The sequence below is a fragment of the Manis pentadactyla genome, chromosome 4 (genome assembly GCF_030020395.1).
Source record: "Manis pentadactyla isolate mManPen7 chromosome 4, mManPen7.hap1, whole genome shotgun sequence".
Classification (NCBI taxonomy): Eukaryota; Metazoa; Chordata; class Mammalia; order Pholidota; family Manidae; genus Manis; species Manis pentadactyla.
In genome coordinates this window covers 164636754-164663531 of record NC_080022.1, presented here as the reverse complement: position 1 = coordinate 164663531, position 26778 = coordinate 164636754, and the positions used below count along the sequence as shown (strand labels likewise).

Genomic DNA, 26778 nt, shown 5'->3' with positions numbered 1-26778 from the left:
TTACTACCATATATCCTTAGATTGTCTACGAACTGCTTTCACAGTAAAAGATGAATAATTTTCTTAAGAAGTCAGCTGATGGTAAAGGAGGGCATCTTTGCATTCCTTCTTAATGTAAACAGCAAGAGCTAACTGGGATAATTCATTTACCTCCTATGAATTTGGCTGCTGAAGTTAATGGAACTAAGAAAAGAAGTCCTCTAAGAAGCATGCCAGCCCTGAAACACTATGTTCTAGCTAAAGGGTTTTAATTTCCCCACTAGTGGTCCACACTTACCTCTGCCTGCTATGGTTTTTGCCTTCTCCCTCTCTGTGAAATCCTGGCTCAAGTAACAAACAGGGCCATATATCCACCTGTATTCTCCTCCCTTGTCAGCTAGTAATAAATTCTTCTTCACTCAAGTGCTTGATTTACCTTATTAGATGCTAGGTTCTGTGAGAAGGAGCTAATCTGACTTTCATAGGGGCCTTTGATTACTTACAGGATCAACTCAATGTTTTGAATAAAAATGGAAACTCCTTAAAGACCAAAGTGTATTAAAGAACTGCTCAAATACAACGTAACTTTAACATTTTATTTTGTGTAAAAAAGGGCAAATTTAGTGAATTATTTTCATCTTGTACACAAAGTTATAATTTTAATGCTTTTCACATCCATGCTGAAAATCTGCAATTTGGTAAAAATGAAAGGAACATAAATTTCTCCAAAGGAATTTTTCACGCCATTATATACACTTGAGAAAGTTTCAAATACTTTCTCAATAATCACAAGTTACCAAGAAAATAAAAGATTAAATTTGTACAGATATTGATCTATATATCAAATACATACAGAAATGATGTAAAAACCTTATGTAGTTTACTTTGACCTCTGTCCTCAAAAGATTTGCCCAGGGACAGATGCTTTTCTTTTGTATAAATGACTGTGGCTTTATTTAAAATATGAAAATCAAAGGAAGAAACCCAGTTTAATCACAGTATTTTTAAAATCCCTTCCCACTAGTAAAGGATCATTACCAAATATATAGCACCATAATACAAATATTGATGGGAGAGGGTATTCACATCACGCAAAATTAATAATAATAAAAACAAACAAAACACTGAAAACCCGTGTTAGTATCCGTAGAATAAGAAGTTGATAACAGCTTTAGCTTTCCTCATACACAGCAAGGAAAAGGTTAGAGTTTAAACTACCAAAGATCCCCAAATAATCCAAAAGGGAAAAAGAACCAAAAACAAAACCAAGGTCGGCAGTATATTCTGGACTGTGAATGAGAATGGGGCTACTGAGTTGTACAGTTGGAGATATGGCTAAGACAGAGACCTCCTCTGCATTAACTTCCTTTCTGTTCATTAGCAGTAGGAGTTATGAGTCTGAACAATGAAGAGGGATTCAGATTGTGTTTAGACTGTAGGAAGTCCTTACCAACCTCTAACTGTTGGTCACGTGATCAAGGTAAGAAACACTTCATGAATGGGTGGGAAATTCAAAAACACTTAGAGCCTGGATGTGCTATAGAATTGGAAGCTTATAAAAATCTGGCTACAAATGAGCATTTCACAGAACTAATTACCAGGTTCCAACTCAAATCCCTCCTGGTTTATTCAGTTCCCCATGGAGCCCCTAAGCCCAAGGTATTGGCAGAGCATGCCATACAACTGGCTTCTTGTGCCCATATCATGGAATCAAGAGTTCTGGGTTTGATTCACTGAGCCTGAGAATATAGACTGTTGTAACCCTTGCTTTGGAAGTCTTCTAGGCTTTAAATTTATGGGAAGAATCTTAAAAGTTAAAGATTTGGGAAGTGTGAGGATGTCACATTTACAGTAGGTCCCTCTCAGTAATAAGATAAATATCCAGTAATTTTAACAGTTGAATTCACATATATTTGACAGATGAGAATCAACTTGGCGTTGATATGATCATTTATGCCCCAAAAGAGTCAGTATTAAGAAATGTTGACATGCGATTCCATACATTCTTACACTATAAAGTAACAAATTTTACTTCCAGTAGCAACTACAAAACCTTATGTTATTAACCCCTCTTGCATAGAATGAGGTAAACCTGTGCGTATTACCAATGCTATTATTCCCAAAAGTAGAGCAATATTTTAGAAAATAAATTGCTGGTTTTTTAATGTTCTATGCATTTTAAAATTCAAACAAAAATCTTACCTAAAATGGTCTCCTGGAGCTTTCCATTAACATTTTTTTTAAAGCATTCCATAGGTTGAAGGACTGTAGAGGTTAATCATTTTGATTAATTTCTAATTAGCCCTACCTATATATTCCAGAGGAGATGGTCTGTATTACCACTCTGAAGAGGCCAGGCTAAGACCCAGAAGCACTTCTAGAACAGATGCAATTAATTCCTGAGAGTTTAGTTTATGAACCTCACTGGTAAACGCTAGAGCTCTCTCATTCAGTCACAACTCAGAAAATTAGAAAAATGCCGAGAGCAAACCTTTCACTAATTTACCCTTATATCCTTTTTTAAAAGGAAGCCATGTGAATTTTGAAATAGGGAATGTTCAAAATGGTCCAGATCAGTAACTGTTGTTAAAATTATTTCTGAATACAATTAAAGACAATTCATACTACACATATATGGAATTTTAAGAAAATTATATTCACTTTCAAATTAGTTTTCTAACAAATCCAAGCTGGTTAAAAGCAGAGCTGGAATGATTTTTCAGATCTAAACTTATTTTGACTTTAAACAAGTTTTGATTCTACTGGTAATATAGAACATCTGTTTTGGGGTGTGGTTATACCAAGTATTATCTCAGATGGAGGGAAATGGCAGAGAACTGATCAGAATCCCTTTTGTGGGGTATTTTTTAGTAAGGAAAACAAAATAAATTTAGAACAATATTACATTTTCCCCAACCCCTCAACATGTAGACTGAGATCCTGTATATTTGTCAACCATTCCAGTTTAACACTTTAGTGTTAGGATAACTTTAACCATTTTTTAATTCAAAGAGAGCATATAAAAGTATCCAGAGTTCTCCCAGTTTCATACAGAACTCCAATTTTCACAGAATGAAAAACATTTCTGTTCAAACATTTAAGATGGGCTGCAATAAAATGCCAACAAGCAGAATTAATTACCCCTTCCAAGATCTACGTGACGATGAACCCGCCCATGAGGGGGTTCAGTTGCATATTTCTGTAGCAAAGGAAGCTGGAGATGTGACTGGCCTAACTTCTAAAATCCCAAAACCTCCCAACAGGTACCAAAAAGGTTCATTTGTAATGACAGTTCATTTGCATTTACAACTATATCCTTCGTAAATCATTTCCTTCAATCTTGCTACCTAAACTTTAATCTTACCAAAAAAGTTAGAATTTCAGTTCTTGTTAACAATGCACATAAATCCAAACTTGGAAAATATTACAAAATTCTTCCAAAAGCTTCAAATACAACACAAAAATTGTCCATCTTTATAAATTGAAAAATTTCCTCCCACGACTAAAATAGTTTCCCCACCCACATGAAAAATCTGGAACTGAAATTTTCTATGTTTAGCAAAATGTCCCAGGTAGAACAGCCCCGCTATACAGCTCAATTGGTTATAAATCAGTCCTGTGTAAAATTCTTCCCCTCCCGCCCTCAGTTTCTGAGCCACCTCAGGGCTCTTGTTTGATGTAGAAGTTGGCAGAGCCATTGCTTTCCTGATCGGATGTTCCTTGGAGGAAATTATAATCCTCTCCATCTATCAACTCCTCCTTCAGCTGCAATGTAGTCACTGCGTGAGAGAGATAAATGTATGGGATGTTATTAAGCCTTTCTGGAATATTAAGATTGCTTTCGTCTTCTTCCACCAGCTTTGCAGTTAATAAAACTTCATGTCTCTAACCCCCTGAAGTGTGAGCATTTAATTAATTTTACTTTTCAATGTATATTAGCAGTTAAGGGAAGTTCCAAAAAGGAATACTACATACTGGACACTGCACAACAGATTATCTTCAATGAAATGTTCTGGGTTAACAGCGGTCACTACTTTGACTACAATAATTAGAATTTTTCTTATGATTAAAAGTATTCACTTTTCTGTCAATGCTTATACAAACAAGGATGTATTTCTTGTATAGTTCTGAACTATAATATTTAATAAATAACAGCACAATAAATACGACTTCAATATAATAATCTTATTCTTTCCAAGTAGTACTTTTATTAACAACTGCCTGTAGAAAAGATATAAATCTGATACATCTAAAATATTAAAAATATAAAATATATTATCAATATAAGTATATTACAAATTATATAAAATTATATATTTGTAAAAATAAGTAATAAATCTGATATTCGATAAAAACCTGTATTATAACTAAAATCATGGACACTGTGTTGTATACTTGAAACCAATACTATATATCAACATTTCAATAAAAAAAAGTAAAAGTAAAATTATGGAAAATGTAAGTAATCATTTTAGGTAAAATAAAACTGACATTAGCAAAGTGAACATCAGTGGTACAAATGGCTAACATTACCCATAGGATCACTTAACAGTAGTACTGCCTGTCTGAGTTCTTATTTCCTCCTTTTTAATGAAAACAAACAAACAGAATAGGCAGTCCTCAGTTTATGAATATTCCAATAGTTTTTATTTCTACAGACCACTGTTTTTCAGTTTTCAATATTTTCAGTGGGGGTTAGGTTTCCTGGTAGCTACCAAAGTCAGGCTAGTAAGAATTCTTAGTGATAGGACGGCTCTTTATAATGTATGGGCAAGGATGAAGAGAAAAAAGAATTTTTCTTTGCTGGGTCCAGCATTGGTCTTAGGCAAAAATCCAGGCTGTAAAATCCGAGATTTTCCTATCTCTTTTTATAAACAAACCCCTTTTTAAGCTACTATCCCTTAATGCAATTGTCCAGTAACTGCAGGCTGCCCTAAACCCTTCCTTTCCTTGAGGGCTATGGTCCACTACCTACTTCCTATAGAATTCCTCCCTTCATAAAATTACCCTCCCCCCTTTTTAAGATGAAAATGATCTTAGCTAGGTGTTAAAACTAGTTTTAATAATAGATGTTACGGATGTGTTCAGGTTTCTCAACAAGTTGTTTAACCAAAATTGAGTTAGTAGTTTCAAATAATTTAAAGAACAGGTGATTCTTGGCATATTTTCTATGCTCAGATATTCACTGGAATTTAATCCCATTGTGAGCAATGCCAACTTTCTTTAGCACACCCCTCCTCTAAGTCAGAGGTCACAAACTGTCCTTCCTGCTTCCTGTCCTTGCCTGTAACCCAAGGTTCTTTTAAATTTGACTTAATATTCTGAAATAAGAGATTTCACACAGAACCCTGAAAAGCAGAGAGACTTGGCAACATGAGACTAGCATTCTTGAAAGCCTATGATCAGTGGGAATCTGCTACAGGGTTCACGACACACCCCCGTGTAAAATGTGTGACTCCCACACATGCTGGCTGTGTTGCCAGCTAACATGCTTGCTTACTGCAGGCACTGGCTCCAAATAAAAGGTAAAAAAGTTTTTGCTTCCATTAGGAATATTTTCATCACAACTGGCTCAAGAGAATAAACATACGTAGACTGTAAATTGGGAACTGCTTATATGGGGAAAAAAAAGTCAATTTATGCGGAGGATTAGAAGTCAAAAGTACTTAGCTGACTAAGTTTTCATGAAACAGTAACTTGACAGTGTCACCATGTAGAACAATATTAAATTGGCTACACTCTTAAGTCAAATACTGCAGAGACAAATGCTTCATGTCTTGATTTCAGTTGTAAGAGATTAGTTTCAAAAATGTCTTTGACATCATGTTTAATAATTTAAAGAATAATCTTTTTGAGGATGCCAATTCATTTTATTTTACTTTAGTACTTGTTTTGATAATGATGTTAAAAAAAATTTAAAACCCAAAGGCAGAAAAGTGAATACATATGCCTATAATAGTGAAATAAACACCAATCAGACTGTTCAAAGGTAATGCAAACAAGACCGTGCAGTTCTTCCTTTAAAAAAATCACTTCATACAATTCAAAATGCTTTTATGGAGAATATCAAGCATGGAACAGTTATCCTTCAAATCTAACCAACATGCATTAACTGTTAAGGACATCTGAACAATCCCATGGCAATAAACACATGGAAGAGGAAAAAACAAACCCTAAGTTTCATTAAAGGTGCAGTACCCACAATAAAAGGTTGAATAAGAAAATTATCATTATATGATGATTGGATGGCTAAATGAATGAGAAAAGAATCACTGCGCTTTGAGACCAAAGATGTTCCATTCAAACGGATTTTTAAAAAATGTATGAAAGGTAAATTAAGATTCAAAAGCATATCTTCAAACTATTTGCATTTATTACTAACAGCAAATTTCTGGATTATGCTTTCTAGTCATGTTAAAATATGGAAACGATGTGCTTAAAAAATGTAACTCAAAATAAAGGTGAAATATTCACTCAGATGTGGAATGTTTTAATGTAAGGTTTCACTGTTTTTGTGGAACCTAAAATAAAGCCAGGGCCTCCATCTTTGCACTAATCATTTCTCCTTTCCAGGCCTTACTCTCAATGAATGATGGATGAGAAAAAATAGATTGTGTGGCTAAATGTCACTTTCTACACAAACGCATTTTCTTAGCTCCGTTTTTAAAAGGATGTTGCTTTGCTAACTCTAATCACCAACATTTCAGGAGATAAAAACAGAAACCACATGCACATGGCTAGAAGTCGTTAAAGTAATATTCTCTATAGCTAATCAAAATGTAGCTTTGATAGTTTAGATAGCAACATAGTACCTAGTTTCACCACAGTAAAAATCCCACCAAGTCCCACAAGATGTGCCCTCATCTTAGAAGACACTCCAGACACTGGTGGAAGAAGGACGTCACTTAGGAGGCCTTGGGGTCTCCATCCCATATGTCTACTTTTAAGTTCTTGGATTTTATCAATCCTAGAAGTCAAGTACTGTTTTACATGAATCAGTAATCTCTCATAAAACGTGACACACGCCTTCAAAATCAGTCTAATGCTTAAAGAAAATCCATCTAAAATCCAATAAAAGTTCAAATATATTTAGAGCTCACAGTATCTACAGTTACTTAAAGAAGACTATTTCATAACAAGTACAAAAAGAAAGTTAAAGAGATAAACAAGAAACTGAAATGCTCTTTAGATAGACTTTGAAGGTTTTTCCATTAAAGAGCAGATAAACTTCGATTGCAGTGCAAATCTATTTTTTATACAAAGGAGGTATAGTAATTTCCCCTAGATATAAAGATATCAGAGTAATCTTCAGAGAAACAGATTGGGAAGGATCAAGAATCAAGATAAATCATTAGGGAAGCAAAAACTAAGGAACATATCTTAAAATGACCAAAAAAAAAAAAAATGCTGATGGTAACTTCAGGTACAAAAATAAAAATATTAGCAAACAGAGGAATGAGAAGAAAATAAAGCTAGGAACTAAGTCCCAATGGGGTTTTCAACATACAAAAAGCATTTTAAAGAATGCTGATTAGATAGAACAACCTAGTTTAAAAGTAATAGCATATGGCAAGAATATATGCTAAGATACAACTGACTTTGAGGATATCTGCACTCATGTCTAAAGTTTACCACATGCATGTGAAGCCTTTCTGATATTCTATAATATGTTTTTGTTCTTAGCAATTACAAAGTGCAAATCCAGTCATCCTTACAATTTACTCGCTTGGCCTAACCAATCAAACTCAAATGTCATTTACTTCATCACTGTACATTCATGAACATGAAATTATGGAAATAAACTTTACTCAAATTCAACACCAACACTAATGCAGGTATGTACTTCCAAGTCCATGTTATTCAACTAAGATTGCGGTAAATGTTACTTCCAGAATGAAAATTACACCAGAACACAGTACACATCTTTTTAATGAATGAGATGCTATGGGATGCTGTGTACCTGTGAACAAAGCCTTATCTTTGGATCTGACTAATCAGATCAATCTCTAATGGCCTATTTCTCCCCCAGGTCAAGTCATGTAGAATTCTGCAATGCAAAATGTTTAATGAAGCCACGAATGAGTACAAGCTGTCTCGTAATTCCAAAAACTGAAATCATAGCTTTCCCCTAATTTGAAGCTCAGAAGTGGTTTATAACAAAATAAAAATCCCTCCCTGATGATACCTCAGTGAAGTGACTACCAAAGACTAGTGAAAATGAATTTTTGAAGTTGAAAGAAAAAAGAAAGATTCAATGAGTCAGCATCTGTCATGCCAAACCATGCTTTGTCTCCCACCACCCTACCCAGACTTTTACCCCCTGCAGTACCTGAGGTGCTGATGTCACTAATTACCTGTTTTGAGGCTGGGACTGAACTCTCGGCTAGTGCTGGGAGGTGGGAAGGCCTCCAGGGCTGTCTGTGCTGGAAGGGTTCGAAATGGAGGAGGAGTCAACTCTTCGTCACCAGAGAAGCTCCTCCGCACCCCACCCGTCATAGGCGGGCTCGACAAACTGACAGGCTTCTTCCCAACTGGCATCTTCCTCTCTAAATATCAAGTCAAACTAAAGTAAGCTTTTACTTACATGCGTGGTACGAAAAGTGCATTTATAACTAGGAAAGGTTGTGTTGCATAGGATATTCTGAAAAGAGAACCAACTATGCAAGGTTCGTATTTCTGAAGACAAGGAATGTGTAGTGTATGCATGCATGAGTGTGTTGTGGGGCGGAGGACTGGGGAGATTATTTCTAGTCTCTGAGAGTCTGTCTGGTAATCCTGGTTCCTTACTTTCAAATCAACTTAAAGCAAAAAAAACTAGAGACGATTTTTTGGTGAACAGCTGGCTAATTTCCTTCAAGAAAATTTTAGCTTGGGGTAGGGTTGGAAATCCAGTAGAAGACAGAGAGGGTTTTAAAACTGTACTTGAAGGGAAGCATATCCTTACCCATATAAGCCTAAACAAGGCCTTCAGGGAGAAATTAAGCAGTTTAATAAATGTGACAGGATTTTACTGATATGAAAAGTGCTCCCCTAACTTATAGTTTACAATCCACTCTCTTAGAAAACACTTGTAATTCTTATTCTGAATAGCATTTCTAAAATTTAAAGCTTCTTGCCTGCAAGTTCTTAAACAATCTAATTTATTTTGAAACACGCTTCAGTTATGGTTTCATAAGCAAAAAAGCCTTAAAAACTTATACAATGCTTTCACTACCAACAACAAAAAATACTCTAAACTTTGCAAATATTGAACCAAGCATATTGCACTGATTGGGTTGAAAGCTGAAGGATACTTCCACATCTTTGTGACTACATATTATTCCTGTTTTTTCCAGAAAATTCAAATGACCCAGCAAAGAGCAATCAGAAATTATGTCTCCCAAAATCAGGACTAAGAAGTCAAACAGTATTCGTACATAAAATGATCTGGAAACTATACTACTGGTGAGTATACATTCAACTCTCAACTGCCAAACCAAAATCATGTGCAGCAATCATCTGAACTTCTTCTAATGAATTATACACTTAGACGTAAAAATGCAAGAAGAATCTCCAACTCTCTACTACTCACAATAACACCTAAGATAGTACAGAAATTAGTGCTGGTTTTCCTGCTCTAGATGTGCAAACAACATATGCAAACAATAGTCTATATGATCCTCTTGTCACAACATTACTTTTGTTTTTCAAAAGCAATAATTAAGTTATCCCTTTGTAGCAATAACACAGCTTACTACAAAACATGCTAGAATAATGAAGCCAATCCACTGTCTGTCTCTGTAAAAAATAAGCACTACCAAAGAATATATTACTGGATGATACTAGGTACAAAAAGACCAATGAACTGTAAACAATACAGCCAGAACATATGAATCTGTAGGTAAACTTAAATAAGGGATTTTGTGGCCTATCTGCTGATATAGCTGCAGGCAATGAATTAGGTTTCTGGACCCCAAATCCTTTCCTATTTGGGTAAAGTTTTGTGGGAAAAATTTCTAACAAGCTATCTTGTTGAGTAACGTAAAAGAATAAAAGCAGAGTACCCTTATAATGAAGAGTACTTTTTTTCATTCATCTGGCACTACAATTCCTTGTCCTTAGTTCCAAAATTCAAAGTTTTTTGCAAAACTTTGGCAACAAAACCAGACCTTACTTAGTGATATTATTTATAATTTTTATTTGGTCCATTTAATGTAAATATCTACATATACTTTGCTTCAGAAAATGCTCCTGCAAGGGGTGTCTGCAAGGGGTGTCACATAACATGCTATACACACTATACTTTTCCCCTAAAATCTGAAAAATTCTGAATTCTAAAACACATCTGGCCCCAAGGGTTTCTACTAAGGGACTGTGGGTTCATAATTCTTTTCCTTTCTATGTCCAAAGGGCAACTTAAAGGTATGAGAGATAATGTCATACATGATATTAGGAGCTCTTCAAACGTTATAGTTAAAGCACATGTTATACTTACAGTTAAATACATTTTTCTAGCTAATCCAGAAACATTTGTTAAATGCTAAATGCCACTAGAAACTGGGGTACTGATACTATCACTTCATTACATTCACATTTATTCCCACGTTCTTTAGCCCATTCATTCAAAATCATTAAACCTCATAAGCCAGAAACAAACCCTTCAAGAGTCACACTGAGGGAAGCATAGAAATTGTATACACAGTGCTCAGAAATAAGTTCTAAAAAGTATATATAGCCACCACTGAGTTATAAATTTCTTAATTCAACACCTTGGGAGAGAAAATTTGGAAACATCTCAAAGTCCTGTCCAATAGAAGGTGAAAAGACAGGCTAAAGCAGCCTGTGCTATTCAATCTTACAGAAAATTTAGTGATCATATCTACTATAGTTACTCCACTGACAAGGTTTCCATGTGAAATTATTCCTAATCATTTCCAGAGTAATGGGAAATCACTTTGGTCTTTCTGGTCTGGCAATGCTCCCTCAAGTTCTATTAGGTGAATAGCAAACCTGGCAAAAAGCTAGTGGATAAAATAATTCTGGGCCTATGGGAGGCTTATGGCTATGATACAAAAGAGCAAGAGACAGGCCTGAAGGTCATCCCTGTTGTGAGGCTGGCTGGGTTTCATACTGGGAGGAAACTAAAGCACCACCACAGTGGCTGGTGGAAGTTTTTAAGTATCCCAGAGAAAAAATTATAAGCAAATAACTATTAACAGAAAGGTAAGAGCATATCTGATTTATCATTCTGTGTCAGTGTCTTGATTGTTAATGAACAGAATATTTGAACATATGACTAGTCAGCTGGAAAAATCTGTTTTAGTTTTAATCTTGAAATGTACTTTTTACTTTTAAATAAAAATAATCTTATCTCAGAACGAAATAGTTCATGACAAGTTTCATAAAGAAATTTGGAAACATCTCAAAGTCCTGTCCAATAGAAGGTGAAAAGACAGGCTAAAGCAGCCTGTGCTATTCAATCTTACAGAAAATTTAGTGATCATATCTACTATAGTTACTCCACTGACAAGGTTTCCATGTGAAATTATTCCTAATCATTTCCAGAGTAATGGGAAATCACTTTGGTCTTTCTGGTCTGGCAATGCTCCCTCAAGTTCTATTAGGTGAATAGCATTACTTCATTACATTCACATTTATTCCCAGAGAAAAACCTGTGGCTTTCTATAGTGGGGAGAAAAGATTTTAAAAGAATCAAATAGAGCTATCAATATATTTTATATTACTTTGGCCACTGATACCAATAATCATTCACTGTGAGGTAAAATATAATATAGAAAGTGTATTTAGGAATAATTTCTTAAGCCTGTTAGCCATCAATTTGAATCTCTTAAAAGTATCATTCTAGAAAGAGAATTTTGGTTAATAAGGATGAGTTTATTAGGCACCAAATCTGTCGTAAACATCAAGCATCAAGCATTTGCTTTTTAAAATTTTTAATGAAAAGGTTTAAAACATTTTCAGTAAGTTTACATATTATTTCAAGAATCATTCATAGACTCTGTTCCTTACCATATTGTTTAAAATATTATGGTAATCACTTTCCCTGTCAATTAAGATACAAGAGTTTCACATTATAGAAAGGGTTTTGCCTTTTATGGCATACTGCACCTTTAAGCATAATACATAATGCACAGTCATCAGCTCTCATGAGGGATATTATTTTCTTTACGAGAATACTGTGACCCCAATTGGCTAACATTTTAGGAAATGTATATAAACACAATGTGGTGACCCACTTTTCTTATGTCCTTTGTATTGCTGGGACTTGGCCTTTTTCTTCTGTTTTGATGAACCTGATTGGCTTTCTCTTGATGCTGAAAAATAAAAGGGAAATTGGTCCCAGATTAGCATTGTAAACATACAACTCTAGAAACAATCTAGATGAATTATATTTACCAAGACCATTACGTTTATAAAAAATATATGAAGCTTTGAAAATAAGGGAGTTTGTTCCTATAAAACCATGAACCTCAAAACCAGATTCCATTATTTATCCAATAAGTACTTCTTATATGCCAATAAACTTCAGCCTATGATTTTAAACTCATTAAGTCTAATTTAATTTGGTGAGTGCTCTTAGGACTGTGTTTCTATAGTCATCATGAAACTGGCTGTTGAGTTCAGACTGCCATGGTTCACACGGTTGGACTCTGTGATACTGCTGTTGGGACTTAAGGTCCTACCTGGCAACCAATCAGATATGGAACATTCTTGTCCTGTGTGCTCACAGGATTTACATGAGCAGCTCTGGAGAATGGCTGCTTCAGGAAAGGACACCTTTTCTGTTTGCTGACTTACACTGTGATGCTGGAGGCTGTAGCTGATATCCAGTTAACTGACACCACCCTACAGGATAGAGGTCAGGGGACTCACAGTCTACCCACTGATCATACTCTTCTTCCCATCCATCAAAATGGATCCTCAAGAGACGATGAATAATTCGAGTCACTGTGGCTACACATATTAATCGTGGCTCCATGAGATCCACTGCTTCTAATTTCATTCCTACACGAAATCCGTGATTTGGAACATCCTGACCGACAGAAGCAAAACATCAACACAGATGAAAGGAAGACTGTGTAAGCCACTGTCACTAAGAAAGAAAAAAGAAAGCAACATACCCAAATAGCCTAACTGAAACCAAAATATCTCAAATAATCCTTTAATTATTAAAATATAGGAAGGTGAAGCATTTAAGAACTAGTTAGGAAACTAGTTCTAGTTTATTATCCATTTCTATTTTATTAGATTAAATGAAACAAAGTTTGGAAACAGCTTCAATTTTTGAGTAAAGAAAATATATTGCTTTATTACTATTTATCTGTTTAAATTAATCTCCATTAAGATATTCTAATATGAAGCAAAGACATTTTGATGAACAATGATTTGCATTTGTGAGGCATCAAAAAATTCCACTTCATTATTATGCCATTATTTAAATTTACCTTATTAAATAGTTTTACTGGTGCTGCAATGGAGCCAGTTTCCCTGAGGTAGTCAAACCATTTAAAAGGAAGTTTTGTGTAACCTGAAAAACATACCTGATTTAACTAGCAGTTCACTTAAAATAATTAGCATAATATTAAAATGTAGATATAAAAAGTAACTTAGTACATACTAAATCTCAGATTTTAGATTATATGCTAAACTGCCACAAGAATGATAGACTTTTGCTTTTTCAATCCTAGGCTTAGAAGAGCAGTACTTAACACTTTGCAGTGATATTTTTCTATCTTTGGAATAAAGAAAACTGGCTGGGCAAATACTATTTTTATAGACCTCTGTGTTAAGCTTTACCCTCTTCTTTTCTTAAGAGAAAAACCCAAGGCACATATATTGAAATTAGGAGAGTTACTGGTTAAAGCCATGAGAGCTAGTTAGGGCATGCCTTCTAAAATTTAAAAAGCCACATGGCATTCAAAAGATGAAAACTTGCTTCCACTCAAAGACTAAAGTATCTATTTTTTAAAAAAGTTTATGTATGCAATAGTCCATTGAGCCTGTATCACCATTTCAACCGGGCTTGAGAATAGCTATTATAGAATGTACAGATGCTCAGGGAAAATCCTATACTAATATAATTTATTAAAACTAGCTAGAATAATACAGTGCTTTATGTTTTTAGAGTATTTTATAGCTCTTGGTAGTTATGTGTACACTATATATACACACATATATATATTATGTATTTGCACAGCAAGAAATTCAAGGCTATTAAACAGAGACCATGTTAAACATGTAAAGAGATACCACATAAAAAAAGAATGAAATCGCAGTGTATGTATTAGGATGAAGTACCTCTGGGTGGAGTAAGTTCAATCATGTTAATTTCACAGAAACCAACAGGGAAAATAGAAGGGGAGGTTGCATGATAACAGAACCAGTCAGATCCATCTGCTGCTTCTGAGCCATCGATCCCAATCATCAGGAATCCATCAGCCAGCACCTTTTAAATGAGGAGAATTCCAAGTATTTGAAATTTAAAACAGTATTGGAAATTGCAATTAGATACTGTTATAAAATGATCTTTTAAATTGACATTCTAAAAGGGAGGAAGATATATTACATACAATCTCTTAAAGGTGAAAAACGCTTCTTTATTTAATTATGTTAAATAACTGAAATAGCAATGAAAACTCTAAATTCTAGTGTGTACTGGAAACAAAGCAGGGCAACACACAAGTGATTTCAGAGGTCTAAGAAAAATGTGCCTTTGCCAGTGGCTAACGGCTTCCTGCTGCTGTGGCATCATGAAATTGGACTGAGTATCTTTTATAATTTAACTACTTAGTCTTGGCTAGGTAAATCCTACTTGGTCATAAATTATTTTCTTACAGCAATATGAGGTGTGCAGGAAAGAATGTGAGGACCCTTACAGAGGGTGGCTTTAGTTTCTGTCATAGAGGAGCATGGCTGTATCAAGAAAGAGGTAAAAGTGGGAGCTTGAAGAAAGTAGGAAAGGTTTGGAAAAATCAGGCAAACTTTTCCGTCTTTTCCTGGTACCACCGGTACCTTGCTCCAAACACTATCTCTTATTCTGTAATGTCTCCCAATTTCCATCGTATTAAAACTACTTAAAAATATTTTATTTTCAGACAGTTCACATTTACAGAAAAGGTCCAAAGAACAATACAACGAACTCCTATATATATTCTTCACCCAGAAACCCAATTCAAATTGTATACCATGTAACTCTTTGTAGTCTGATTTGTCCTTGTCCTACTAAACTCACCAATGACTTCGTAGTTTGTCAAATTCAGTGCCTTTCCCCCAATACTTATCCTCCTCAAACTTTAGCTTCCCTGCAGTAGCTGATACTTGTTGACTTTTCCACTCTCATTACATTACAGTCTACCAATCAATCTTCTCACCTCTCTGATCATTCTTTCCATGTTTCTTTTGGTGGCTGTCTTTTTACCTCCAACCCTTAAGTTTCTCATTTTAGCCCCTTTCTTTCTGTTTTAGTGATATCACTTACACCCAGTGCTTCAAAGATGGATTTCTATGCCAACAGCATCTCAAGTTTTACCATGAGTTTGTCTCAGTCCTGTATCTTACCTGCATGCTGAACATATTCTTGGAGTTAGTACGGGTGTCAAATCAAACAACTTCTCTTGCTCCTTTCAAAGGTAATCAGTCACTAACTAGGTTCCACACCTCCTCTGAACATTGAGTCCCATTAGCCTTGTCATTAACTCTTTCTCCACTATCTTGGTTGATATCATTGTTTTCACAGCCTTCCTCTGTGATATTTCCCCTCCTACACAGTTAAACTTTCCTTTGGCATGACCTCTGTTCACGCCATAAACCTTTCAACTCACCCGGTTCATGAAGAAAGCTTGGCAGGCCAAGCACTCAATGGCTGCACTACCTGGTTCCACACTGGCTTGTAGTGTCTGCCCCCAACCTCCTTTGACTTAGTTATTTCTACTATAGCAGATATATACAATATTGTTCTCTGCAAGTTTAACAGCTCTAGAAGAGACAAACTGCGCTCACATGGGATCCTTTCTTCTTTTCCAAATATAGCTGACTGCACCGGGGGCTAGTATCTAACTTAAGGGGACCAGGCCAGAAGCTGGGCTCAGCTAGATCCTCTCTGAGTAATCAGGATTAAGAGACAGAGAGATTGTTAAGTCATTGGACAGAGATGGAACTGAAAGGCTATGATACAGAATGAGGGCCACCACATGCAGAGAGAGGGGGTAAGACACTAACCCAGAGAGGGGAAGAAAAGTGGCGCAGACTCAGAGCAGAAAAGACGTGACAAAGAGGCCCTGAGAGACGGAGAGAGTAACACTGGACTTAATGCCTTTCCAGTTCTTATCCCTGTGTCCTTGCGTGTCTGTGATGTCGCCCCCTCTGTCCACAGTGACTTTCCTAGAGCTAACGAGTGGGTTTCTGTTCCTTGAAAACAAGGAGCCTTGACCAGAATATGCAGTGGAACTTGTTTCATGTGTACAATGTGGGAACCACTTGCCATTTCAAAACAGGGCTTTCCCATCTTGATGCTTTGCTGCATAATTCTCTTTCCACAGCCCCATTTCCTCCTGCGTCTGCTTGTTGCAGTTTTTCTCATCCTCCAAGTTGAAGTTCTCAAATATCTGCTCTTCTCTAAAGCTTTCCCTGATTCCTCTGGGAATATGATCTTTCCTTCATTTGAATCCAATAGTTCTTAGGTCATAGCTGATCTTGTATTAAACTTATTTTTATATACCTTACCTTGTTCTACAAGACTATCATATTTTTAGAATCCAAACCAAGCCCAGTACAGCAAGTATTTTCTGAATGAAGCTTGATATTAGACCCATGGACTTCGATTTCATTTCACAGAGCAAAGCACGGTGCAATGGCACTAGTTTCCAAACATGGCTGATTGTCAGAATCACCTACAGAACTTTTCTTTCTTTTTTAAACAAATACAGATTTTTGGGCAGTATTTCTTATTATTCTCATTGAGTAGGTCTGGAGCAGGTCATGGAAATCTATGTTTTAAATTGTACCAGATGGTTCTGATTACTAGCAGGTAAAGAGGAAGAACAAGGGTTTAGAGTCAGTCTTGTCTAGTTGTGTGACCTTGGAACATGGTAGCAATCATAACCGCTTTAATTCTTTTGGTTTAAGGTTTTAAACTATGTTGAAATGCAAATCACAATTTAAGTTATACCTTTATGTAAGCAGATTCTGGATCAGTGGTTCTTAACCATGGCTGTACTTGACAATCACCTGGGGACTTTAAGTCAGAATGGGTATGGGGAGGAGAAAGAGTCCCGATTACCTGTATTAGATTCTAAGTTCCCTGGGGGATTCTGATGTCCACTGAGAAGCACTCCTCTAGATATTTTCATAAAAGCAGTTTCAGAAGAAAGGAAAAAAAAAAAAAAGTACTACCACAAGGAAGAAACAGGCACAAAAAGGAAAACACTGGAAATCAAAGAAAAAACTGGCCTTGTTTAACAATTCTGTGTCACAGTAGCTTTGACCAGGAAGTAGCTTAAATATTCTTTCTCTAACTTAGGACATACTTCCATAAATAAAGGTAGCAAACTCAAGATGACAAAACTGACAAGCTATTTGAGAACCTCTGGTAAGAGAATTCAAGTTTATTTTGAAATTATTAGTAGTAATCTCCCCAGTGAAGATCCAAATACACACATTTCAAGTCAAAATAAATATGTTAGGGGCTGCCTTCTCCTAGTACCTTAAAACCAGTTCCTGTACTTGCACTTCTGTATTTTAAAACCTGTTATCTTACCTTTCTAATGGTCGCGACACATATTGTGGAAAGATTTAATGGGTCTATGGCTTCCAATTTCATTCCTTCCTTGAACCATTCCCCACTCTGGTCTACTTCTTTTACCTAAAGAATTACATGAAAGCACATCTACTGTTACAAATGTTATCATTTAAATAATTAAATTATTATCAGTTTGAAAATGTTTACCAGATGAAAATACCAAATGCCTTATCCTACCTACCTAATATTATAACTCAAACTTCCACTAGGGAATAGAGAGAATTCAAGCAAATAGAATTTAAGAATAATTATAATCAATAATTATATGGATTATATGGATGACACCTATTGATTACAGTTTTAATCTTTTTAAGTGAACAAATGTAATTGTGATTTCCATAATTTTAGGAAAAAACCCACAACCCTCTTTCAAACCTAATTTACAAATGAGGGTTCTTATAAAAACTTCTTACCTTAGCAAATAAATGTGGTGGTGTATCAAAATGTCCATCCTGTTTCTTTGTAATATCTACAAGGAAAAGTTACATACTAATCTGTCAGCATTTGTGAGAAGACCAAAAACCACGTTTCTTTGAAGGTTTCAAACTCACAAGGTATGTATAGTCTAAAAACATGGCAAAAATACATGCCTCCTACATTTATGGTGAATAATATCCTTTAATAGTCTTCCTCTGTTCAGAGTACATGTGCTATTAAATACATTCAGCCAACTCGAATGTTGGTAATTCCCTAGTTAGGGAATTACAACTTTAAAAAGCATGTTTTAATGTGTTTAGTATCAAGTCTAATCACATTTTAATCTTCCTATTTTGATTAAAATGGAAAGGAATGGGAAAGGCTATCTTTAAAGCTTTGACAAGGGCTGGATACAAAAAGTATAAGACAACAAATGTAGTTGTGACTCAAAGTGCATTATTTTTAAATCAATAACAAGTGGAAGGAATATAAAGGAATCAGGACACTAATATTCTGGTCTGAACCTATCCTAATTAAGGTAGAATAAGCAGCCCAGACAACAAGAACGCTATTTTTGATCTGTGCTATTCTATAGAAAAAATAACCAAGCAGTACAATTCAGCCTCAATGATGTTTTCCATAGGAGTTCTTGGGACAGGGACTTACCAGATCTTTTGAATCGGTGGCCTATGCTTCGAGACCAACCGATATGATGGATTAATGGGCTGTGCATATGGCACCAGAAGTCATCTGTTCTATCTTCACTCTCTTCATACACTAGTCTTAATCTTCCTCCAATTATACTCTCCACCACTGCCACTCGTGTTCGACACAAATGCCTCTTGTCGACCACTTCTACTCTCATGCAAGGTTTGAAAGGATACTGCATACTCTCTGAAACCTTGAAACAAAAGCACACAAAATCTGTTCAGAATTCACGAAAGGTCTATAAATAATTTTAATATTATACTATTAAAAGAACTGAGTGCATTCCATCTTTAATATTGAGCATCTCGTTCACTAAATTAAAATAATTCCTGAAGAACCTTGAAGTTACTACTACTTTTTTTAGAGCTCTCAGTTAACACCTCCTAAGATATGGTCTTTACCTTTTGTGAGAAATCGGGAGGAAGTGTTTTGGCACCAGTAAGTCGTTTCACTAGAAAACCTTTCCAGTTTGTGTATTTATGCTGTATAGCTAAAACAAAAGAAATAACCAGTTATACTTTAGCAAAGAACTGCTTTATAAACTATCTGTTAAAAAATGGTAAGAAATTTCTCTGAAATTTAGAGTATTAATTGAAGTTCTAAATAAGAGTAACAGAAATAGAGAAAACAAGTATGTCTTGTCAGCAGGTAAGGTACTTGAAACCAAAATATATTCTTTTAATTTCTACATTTCTACATCCGTTTAATGTTACTATGTGTGAAATTATAGTTAAGGGTAATGAACATACTTACTTCTAGGAGGAACAAGAGGTTTTCCACTGGCTGCACACCAACCAACTGGGTGGATGTCAGAACCACATATATTGCACCAGAAATCCAGACCAGAGTCATTTTCAAATCCTTCATATCTTAAAAGGGCATTGTAACCTGAAACCAATAAATTGCCACATAGTAAGAAAATGAACAGAAGCAGGATCTAACGGCTGGTAATGGCTATCAAATGTCAGTGTGCATCTGCAACAGAATCATATCCAGAGCTTGTAGCAGACGGCCAGCCCCTCCCCTGGAAATTTCCCTTTAGTGGCTGGCTCTTGGGTGAGTCTGAGGAAGTCCTCAGGTGATGCTTACCACTACTGTGTGTGCAAACTTTGAGAACCTTTTATATGAATGCCATTCAACTGTTTTCAGAGCATGGCTTCCTCCTTTGAATATACTTCAATTTTACCCATAGTTTCTGAAACTCTAGAAAAGAAGTTTCAGTGAAAACAGGGGTGGGAAAGTTCTACCAGAATGTGTAGTTTTGAGAAGTAAAAGAAAGAAAAAACGAAGGCTATCGTAAGTTAGCCAAATCTTATGTCCAAAGAAGTCCAGTTAAAGTACATTTCAACAGTGAACTTGCCTTGTCCCGCTGATTAGGTGACCCGTAATTCTTTAATAATTTGGATGTGGCTACTTTAAGTCTTAACTTCTCTATTTGAAAATAAAATGAGAAAATGCTAGGTAAAAAAGTTCAATGGAACACAAAAGTATGTGAAATTGCTTAAAATCTTTATGTACTAAAAACAAATAGAAGTCTTAGCTCCTAGTAAAAACAAAAAGCATATGGTATATCCTGTTTATAATTCAATAAGCCTTATGTTTGTAATAGATTAAGGTTTAAGACTTTCAGTAGGAAAAAAAAAAAAAAGGCCCAATAAATTTGTATTCTAGGCTGGAAGCTAAGTTCATGTGTTAATATCAATGATGAAAATTTATAGCATTAAAACTCTAGTTTTAAAATTCAGTAATTCACAGATTAAGTCATGAGTTTCCCAGCTATTGCTAAGCTCTTAACATCAGGCTCACTTCTAAAATGTCATTATAGTGGCTTAAAGTAAGATATATGATGCAATCAGATACAATAGGAATGTTAAATTGGAGATAGAAGGTGTAGGTAATTCTTGGATACTGAATTCACTATCTTTAGAACTATTTAAATGCAACTGACTTGATAGGACAGAAAGAATAAGTTATGATGTAGAGAACAGTACAAAGGTTTAGAGGATGCTTTTGTAGCTGAGGAAATGTTTCAAGGAAAAGGTGGGACCTGCGGTGGGTAACATGACAAGTCCCACAAAGGCTCAGAGGTGACAAAGAACATGCTGTGTGAGGGAGGAGGGAGAATAGTCTCATTAGAACATATCATTTATGTTGGGGAGCAACAGAAAATTTGGCCAGGGTGTATGGCACAATTCCTCAATAGCTGTAAATGCTGATTACCTTGATCTTTTAAAGACAAAGAAGCTGCTAAAAGATGCTTGAGCAAAAAAATGGAATTAAGATCATTTTCAGGTAAGCTAAGTCTTTCAGCAGTACATAGTGAGCTGTACGCACGGTGTTTCTGGGAGAAGGGCTGGAGATCAACACTACGAGAGCAGGTTAAGTTAGACACCTCTGTAGGGACTTTTCTCATTTGAGTGGCTGAGAGCTGAGGTACTACAGTGAACCATAACATTGCTCACTGAGCATCTTGTCATAAGTGCATTCAGCATTTGGCAGATGGGAGCTGGCTAAAAAACGAAGTCTTACATTTCTGTGTATCGCCGCCCACAGTGTCTAGCACAGTAGATACCTAATACATTTATTCTATGAGCAGTAAGGTCAAGAGGACTAGGGTACATGGAAGCAGCGGGAATGAAGAAGAAGGAAGAACTCAAGATGTGTAAAATCATCAACGTGGTTTACTTTTGGTATTATGGACCTTGTCACCTTTTTTTTAGCACCTCAACTTTTTGTTACTTTTCAAGGTATTTCCTTATACCAGGGGTTGGCAAACTGTATTATGGCCACACATCCGGCCCATGGCCTGATGTTTTTTAGTTTGCGATCCAAGGATGGTTTTTACATTTTTAAATGGTTCAAAAAAAAATCAAAGGAGAAATCATATTTCATGATACATAACAATTATATAAAATTCAAATTTTAGTGCCCCAAAATAATGTTTTACTAGAACACAGCTGTGATTATTCATTTATGTATTGCTCTGGCCGCTTTCATGCTACAACGATAGAATTAATAGTTGTGGCAGAGACTGCATTGCTCACAGAGCTGAAAATATTTACTGTCCAGTTTTTTACAGAAAAAAAATTTGCCAACCTCTGCTCTATTATTACATTTATTATTTATTCAGCAACACTTGCAAAACTTATAAATATGCTTTCTTACACATTATGAATGTAAATTAGTATGCGTGCTTTTCACCTGCTAGTTTTACAATTCCAGCAATCCAGAAGACTTTGGCAGGTAGGCTGCAGTCTGTATTGGGAACTTCTACTCTTACATTTTCTGAGATATCACCCCAGCAGGTCCCCATAGGTGCCTGTCATATAAAAATTATTAAATTATCATCTTAATATAAAGCCTGGAATATGTAATTCATAATTAATATTTCCATTATTGATGTTAATACTTAAACTGAAAATGCCATTTAATTCATTCATTTTTCTCTGAAAATGTTAATGGTTATTCCCCTTTTTCATAGAGTTCTTTTTAGAAAAAGCTAGTGTCAAGGTCAAGCTCAAGATGAAGAGAATTCACATGTACTGGAATAGATTCTTGTCAACACTGTTCTAATATGAGACCTGAGCAGCAATTTCTGTAAAAGCTGAATCACAAACTTGATAGACTTCACAGGATAAGATGCTCATTATTTTTAATATGCACTAAATAAACATACTTTACCTTAATCTCTAATTTTAAGAGATCTAGCCAAAGAACAGAAAGAAAAATAATCCCAATCAGGAAGGTGGTTTCCAATGGTGTAGGAGAAACAAAACTTATCTATAATTTCAAATGAAGTTAAAATTCATAGAATAGAAATATAGTCTGTTAAAACAGACATGTGGCAAAGGCACTGGATAAAGGTATTAAAAAAGTGGAGTTGAAGAATTTTTAAAACTCATACCATGGTAAATTGTTAAATAACTGATCACTTCTAAATTTCTCATGCAGGAACTACTATAAACAAAGAGAAAACTTTCAATGTTAGAACTGGTAATCAACAGCCTCCACACTAAATGGTTACAATGGGGACTCAGAAAACTGAGTAAGTAATATCATGAAGTAATTTCCCAAAATCTAATGTATATTACCAAATGACAATTTCCATTACATTTTAATCCTTAAAACTTTGAGGCCATTTACAATTACCTGGAGTTTATGAAATAGTTAATTAAATCAAATAAGCAAATTTAAGAATATAGATGATAATACTAAATGCTAATATAAATGTTAATACTAAACACAGTCACTGTGGCCCTTCCTAATCAGCTTCTCATTAAATATAATTAGTACCTTGATCACAGAGGGGAAGATCAGGTGAGGTTATAAAGACCTGATAATAGGAATAAATCAGGAAAAGACAAAATAGCTTCAAAGCTCAAAGATGACCAAAGACATCTGACATCTAAGAGTTACACAAACTAACCAATTTGAACACAGGGCAAATGTTTTCCACGCAAGGCCTTTAAACTTTGGTGGATGCTAACCCAACAGGAGGATTAGCCTAAAACAATACTCAACCCCTACCCTCTTGGGGTTCATGAAAATTCTGAAGGAGAGGAGGAAATGTCTATTAATACTTAAATAGTGTTAGTCTGGAAACCAAACAGAATCAATTTATGGCTATTGCTTCAAGTAGGAAGCATGAATATACCCCCAAAATTTGGAGACAGTGTACTATCTCAACTATTTGTGATCCTGAAAAGGTACACATAGCTATTTCTCTGAGCTGTGCAAAAAAACCCACATCCATTTTGACTACCTCTTTCTGCTTTTTTTGAATTGAAAGACTGGACTCTTCAGGTTCTGCTATCTCCCCCTATATCATTCTAGACTGTAGGGCCATCCCTATTGCCAGCAGTATGATCAGAAAAGAAAAAGGCTGGAAGGAAAATAGTAACATCGATTAAGCTAAGATATTAACTCTTTACAAAGACCATGTATTCATTTCTATGAGGATGAACCAATTAGAGCAGATAGATGCAGCTACACATATGCATTAAATAATGTTTGGCTGCCAAATCTTGTAGAACGGGTTTATTTTTCATTAAGAAGAAAGATGCATGGTTATGCTGACAAGTTAAGGTTAGGTTGGCACACTGCTAAGTCAATTTGGCATACAGGACTCCCCTTGGAGCTAGAAAGACGTCATATTGCCATAATTTTTTTAAGCTGTAACAACTGTTTGGAGAAAATACTTCTATTCATTTTTAATTAAATAAAATAAGGTGTCAAGCTCATTTAAAAAATCAAGTTAATGCTCACTTTAATCAAGTTTGGGGGTATCATGTTTGGTTCCTACAGTCTGGATTGGTATAGGAGAAAGTAGCAGAAAGTGACATTTGTTCTTGCCTGTAAAGTTGTGGTTCTGCTAGGCACTCTTAAACCAATCCATATGGTTCACTATAAGAAAAAAAATGAAGAAACAAAAACAACAAAAAAGAGCACGATAGTTATTGCATAGTATGTGCTCAGTGTGTTCAAACAATAAAGTAATTTCATAGATTATCTGTCCTTTTGTTTAAAATGAATATTCTTAAGTATAGAAGACTAAATGACCCAGGGCTTGACAGCCATCTTCATCCAAGTCATCTGTCTTCTCTTGCTGGCAGGAGGGAGACCTCTGAAAGTCTGGATTGGCATAGCATGAACTAGCAGAACCATAATTTACAGGTAACAACAAATTTACCTTCCAGACTCAGGGCGAGAGGTCCACCTCAGGCTCCTCCCAGACCAGGAAGATCTGCTTCACCACTTCCTGCTCCAGGGCCACTCGTGAGGGCTATCTGGGAGCGATTCTCCTTCCCTGCAAGGTAAGCTGTCATCAGGTCCTGCAGGACATGGCCAAATCCAAATGCTGAGGGCTCCCCAGCACAAATGTATGAGAACCTCCACTCGACTGTCCATAAGAAAATAACTGGGTGGGAAGTTTTATTTTCTGCACTTCAAGAACATTCCCAGATAGTCCAATAGGCAGGATGGCTAGTATTTAGACTCTCAGAGGGCTGATACACTACACTTGATGCTTATGGCAGAATTACAAATCTTCCACAGAGCTGCCAACCTAGAACTTTCCATAACCAGCCACAACCTTCTCTATCAACAGAGATGATGTGGGTGGGATTAGCCCTGAAGTTACACACAGGTAACCAAGAAAGAATCTATCCCAACAATGATATGACAAATGTACAAAAAAGCCACCACTGAAATATCTTAAGATTATAACACATGTGATTACTAAGTGCATTTAATAGAGAAGGATGAAATATTATTTGAGCAAAAACAGGAGAAAATGTTACAGAAAGATAGTAAAACTAGTAATTACTACTTGATGGGATTGGTAGAAAGTAGAAAAAGGAAAAAAAAATCTGTTTCCTCTTTCTCCAGAAAGTCCAGTCACCTACTTGAGTTGATACCAAAATCTACTTTTTGAGTGGTGGCAGCAGGGAGATGGGAGTGCTGAGAGACTGTAAAAGGAAAATTGGATGCTTGGGGTGGAAGTAAGAATTAATAATAATAGAATTCGATGTGTAAGTAAAAAGGGATAGGAAGCAGTAACTATTTTCCATATATTTTTTTAAACTTATTAAATGAATACTGTTTAAGAATTAGGAGATCCTAACGGAAAAAAAAGATCCACTTTTGAAACAGATAAAAATTAAGAAAATCATCTAGATTTTAGATATTCTATAAAACAGAAAAGATGATTTTTACTATATTAAGAGTCCACTTCCTTTCTGTAGAAAATCTATTTTGTGACAACAACTAGCAAGTGCCAGGAACTAACAAGTTTTATTTCCTGAAATTATAAGATCTATGTTGACATACAGAAGATTCTAACTTTAGTTAAAATAGACACAGAGTCACATTTATTTTCAACTTTTAATGGAGTCATGTGCATGTGCGGTCAAGACTGGGGAAACAAACAAAAAATAATTTTTCTTGAAAGATATTATTTAACTAATAAACACATGCCTGAGAAAATGATCGTGAGTTTTACTATAAACTATTGTTACTGTACATACACAAATGAAGGGGCTTTTGTTTTCATCCTTAAAATCCAAAAATATACCTGTAATACAGGTTGCAAAAGAAATACTGATAACTTTATCCTCTCACAACAGCTGGCATACAGGTCAAGTATCAGAGAGAGGATTAGAATATAGGACAGGTGTATTTATGAAGACAAGATGAAAAAGTGTTAAGTAAACTCAGCTTTAAAGTTATGGTATGCATGTTACAAGACCTTTTTTAAAGATACAAAATTACAACTATTTTCAAGGGAGGAAAAAGTAGGGTGGTTACATTTCAGGCCTGCCAATGACAACATCAACAAGACAGCAGAGCACATAGGGCAGGTACCAAAGAAATCTGTGAAGCTTGTAATGATAACCAAAGGAATATGATGTTAGTTTTTGTATGTTTCAGGTACATTTGATATTAGCACATTTTGAACTGTGCTGTTAAGCCTAGGAGAGAAAAGTTTTACCTGATTTTTTAAAATAAGGCAAATAATGGGATTAGCATACTTCAATTGAAAAGATTAGTCTTCTGCTGGCTAGGATGCAGAGAAAGGGAACCCTCCTACACTGCTGGTGGGAATGTAAATTAGTTCAACCATTGTGGAAAGCAGTATGGAGGTTCCTCAAAAAACTAAAACTAGAAATACCATTTGAATTTCACTGCTAGGAATTTACTAAAAAAACGAAAACTAGAAATACCATTTGACTTCCAATCCTAGGAATTTACTCAAAGAAAACAAGATCCTTGATTCAAAAAGACATATGCACCCCTATGTTTATCGCAGCACTATTTACAATAGCCAAGATAGAAGCAACCTAAGTGTCCATCGGTAGATGAAAGGATAAAGAAGATGT

General features: G+C 35.5%; 1 protein-coding gene across 21 annotated transcripts in view; it reads right to left on the bottom strand.

Annotated features, from left to right (window-relative positions):
• Positions 1–561: 561 nt before the first annotated feature.
• MBTD1 (mbt domain containing 1) overlaps positions 562–26778 on the bottom strand; it is a 69039-nt gene continuing 42822 nt past the window's right edge. For 12 of the 21 annotated variants that reach the window (XM_057501332.1, XM_036879878.2, XM_036879879.2 and 9 more), the window contains 12 exons: positions 22103–22220; positions 19655–19789; positions 19303–19391; positions 18860–19094; positions 18190–18245; positions 17735–17839; positions 14278–14425; positions 13425–13507; positions 12778–13012; positions 12216–12293; positions 8334–8525; positions 562–3758 (listed from right to left, as the gene is read on the bottom strand). In XM_057501332.1, coding sequence (XP_057357315.1) covers positions 3640–3758; positions 8334–8525; positions 12216–12293; positions 12778–13012; positions 13425–13507; positions 14278–14425; positions 17735–17839; positions 18190–18245; positions 18860–19094; positions 19303–19391; positions 19655–19789; positions 22103–22220 — 1593 coding nt within the window. In that variant the 3' untranslated portion in view covers positions 562–3639. Of the gene's footprint in view, positions 3759–8333; positions 8526–12166; positions 12294–12777; positions 13013–13424; positions 13508–14277; positions 14426–17734; positions 17840–18189; positions 18246–18859; positions 19095–19302; positions 19392–19654; positions 19790–22102; positions 22221–24590; positions 24708–26778 lie in introns of those variants that run through there. The other 9 variants (XM_057501338.1, XM_057501339.1, XM_036879887.2 and 6 more) reach the window with 7 other exon arrangements.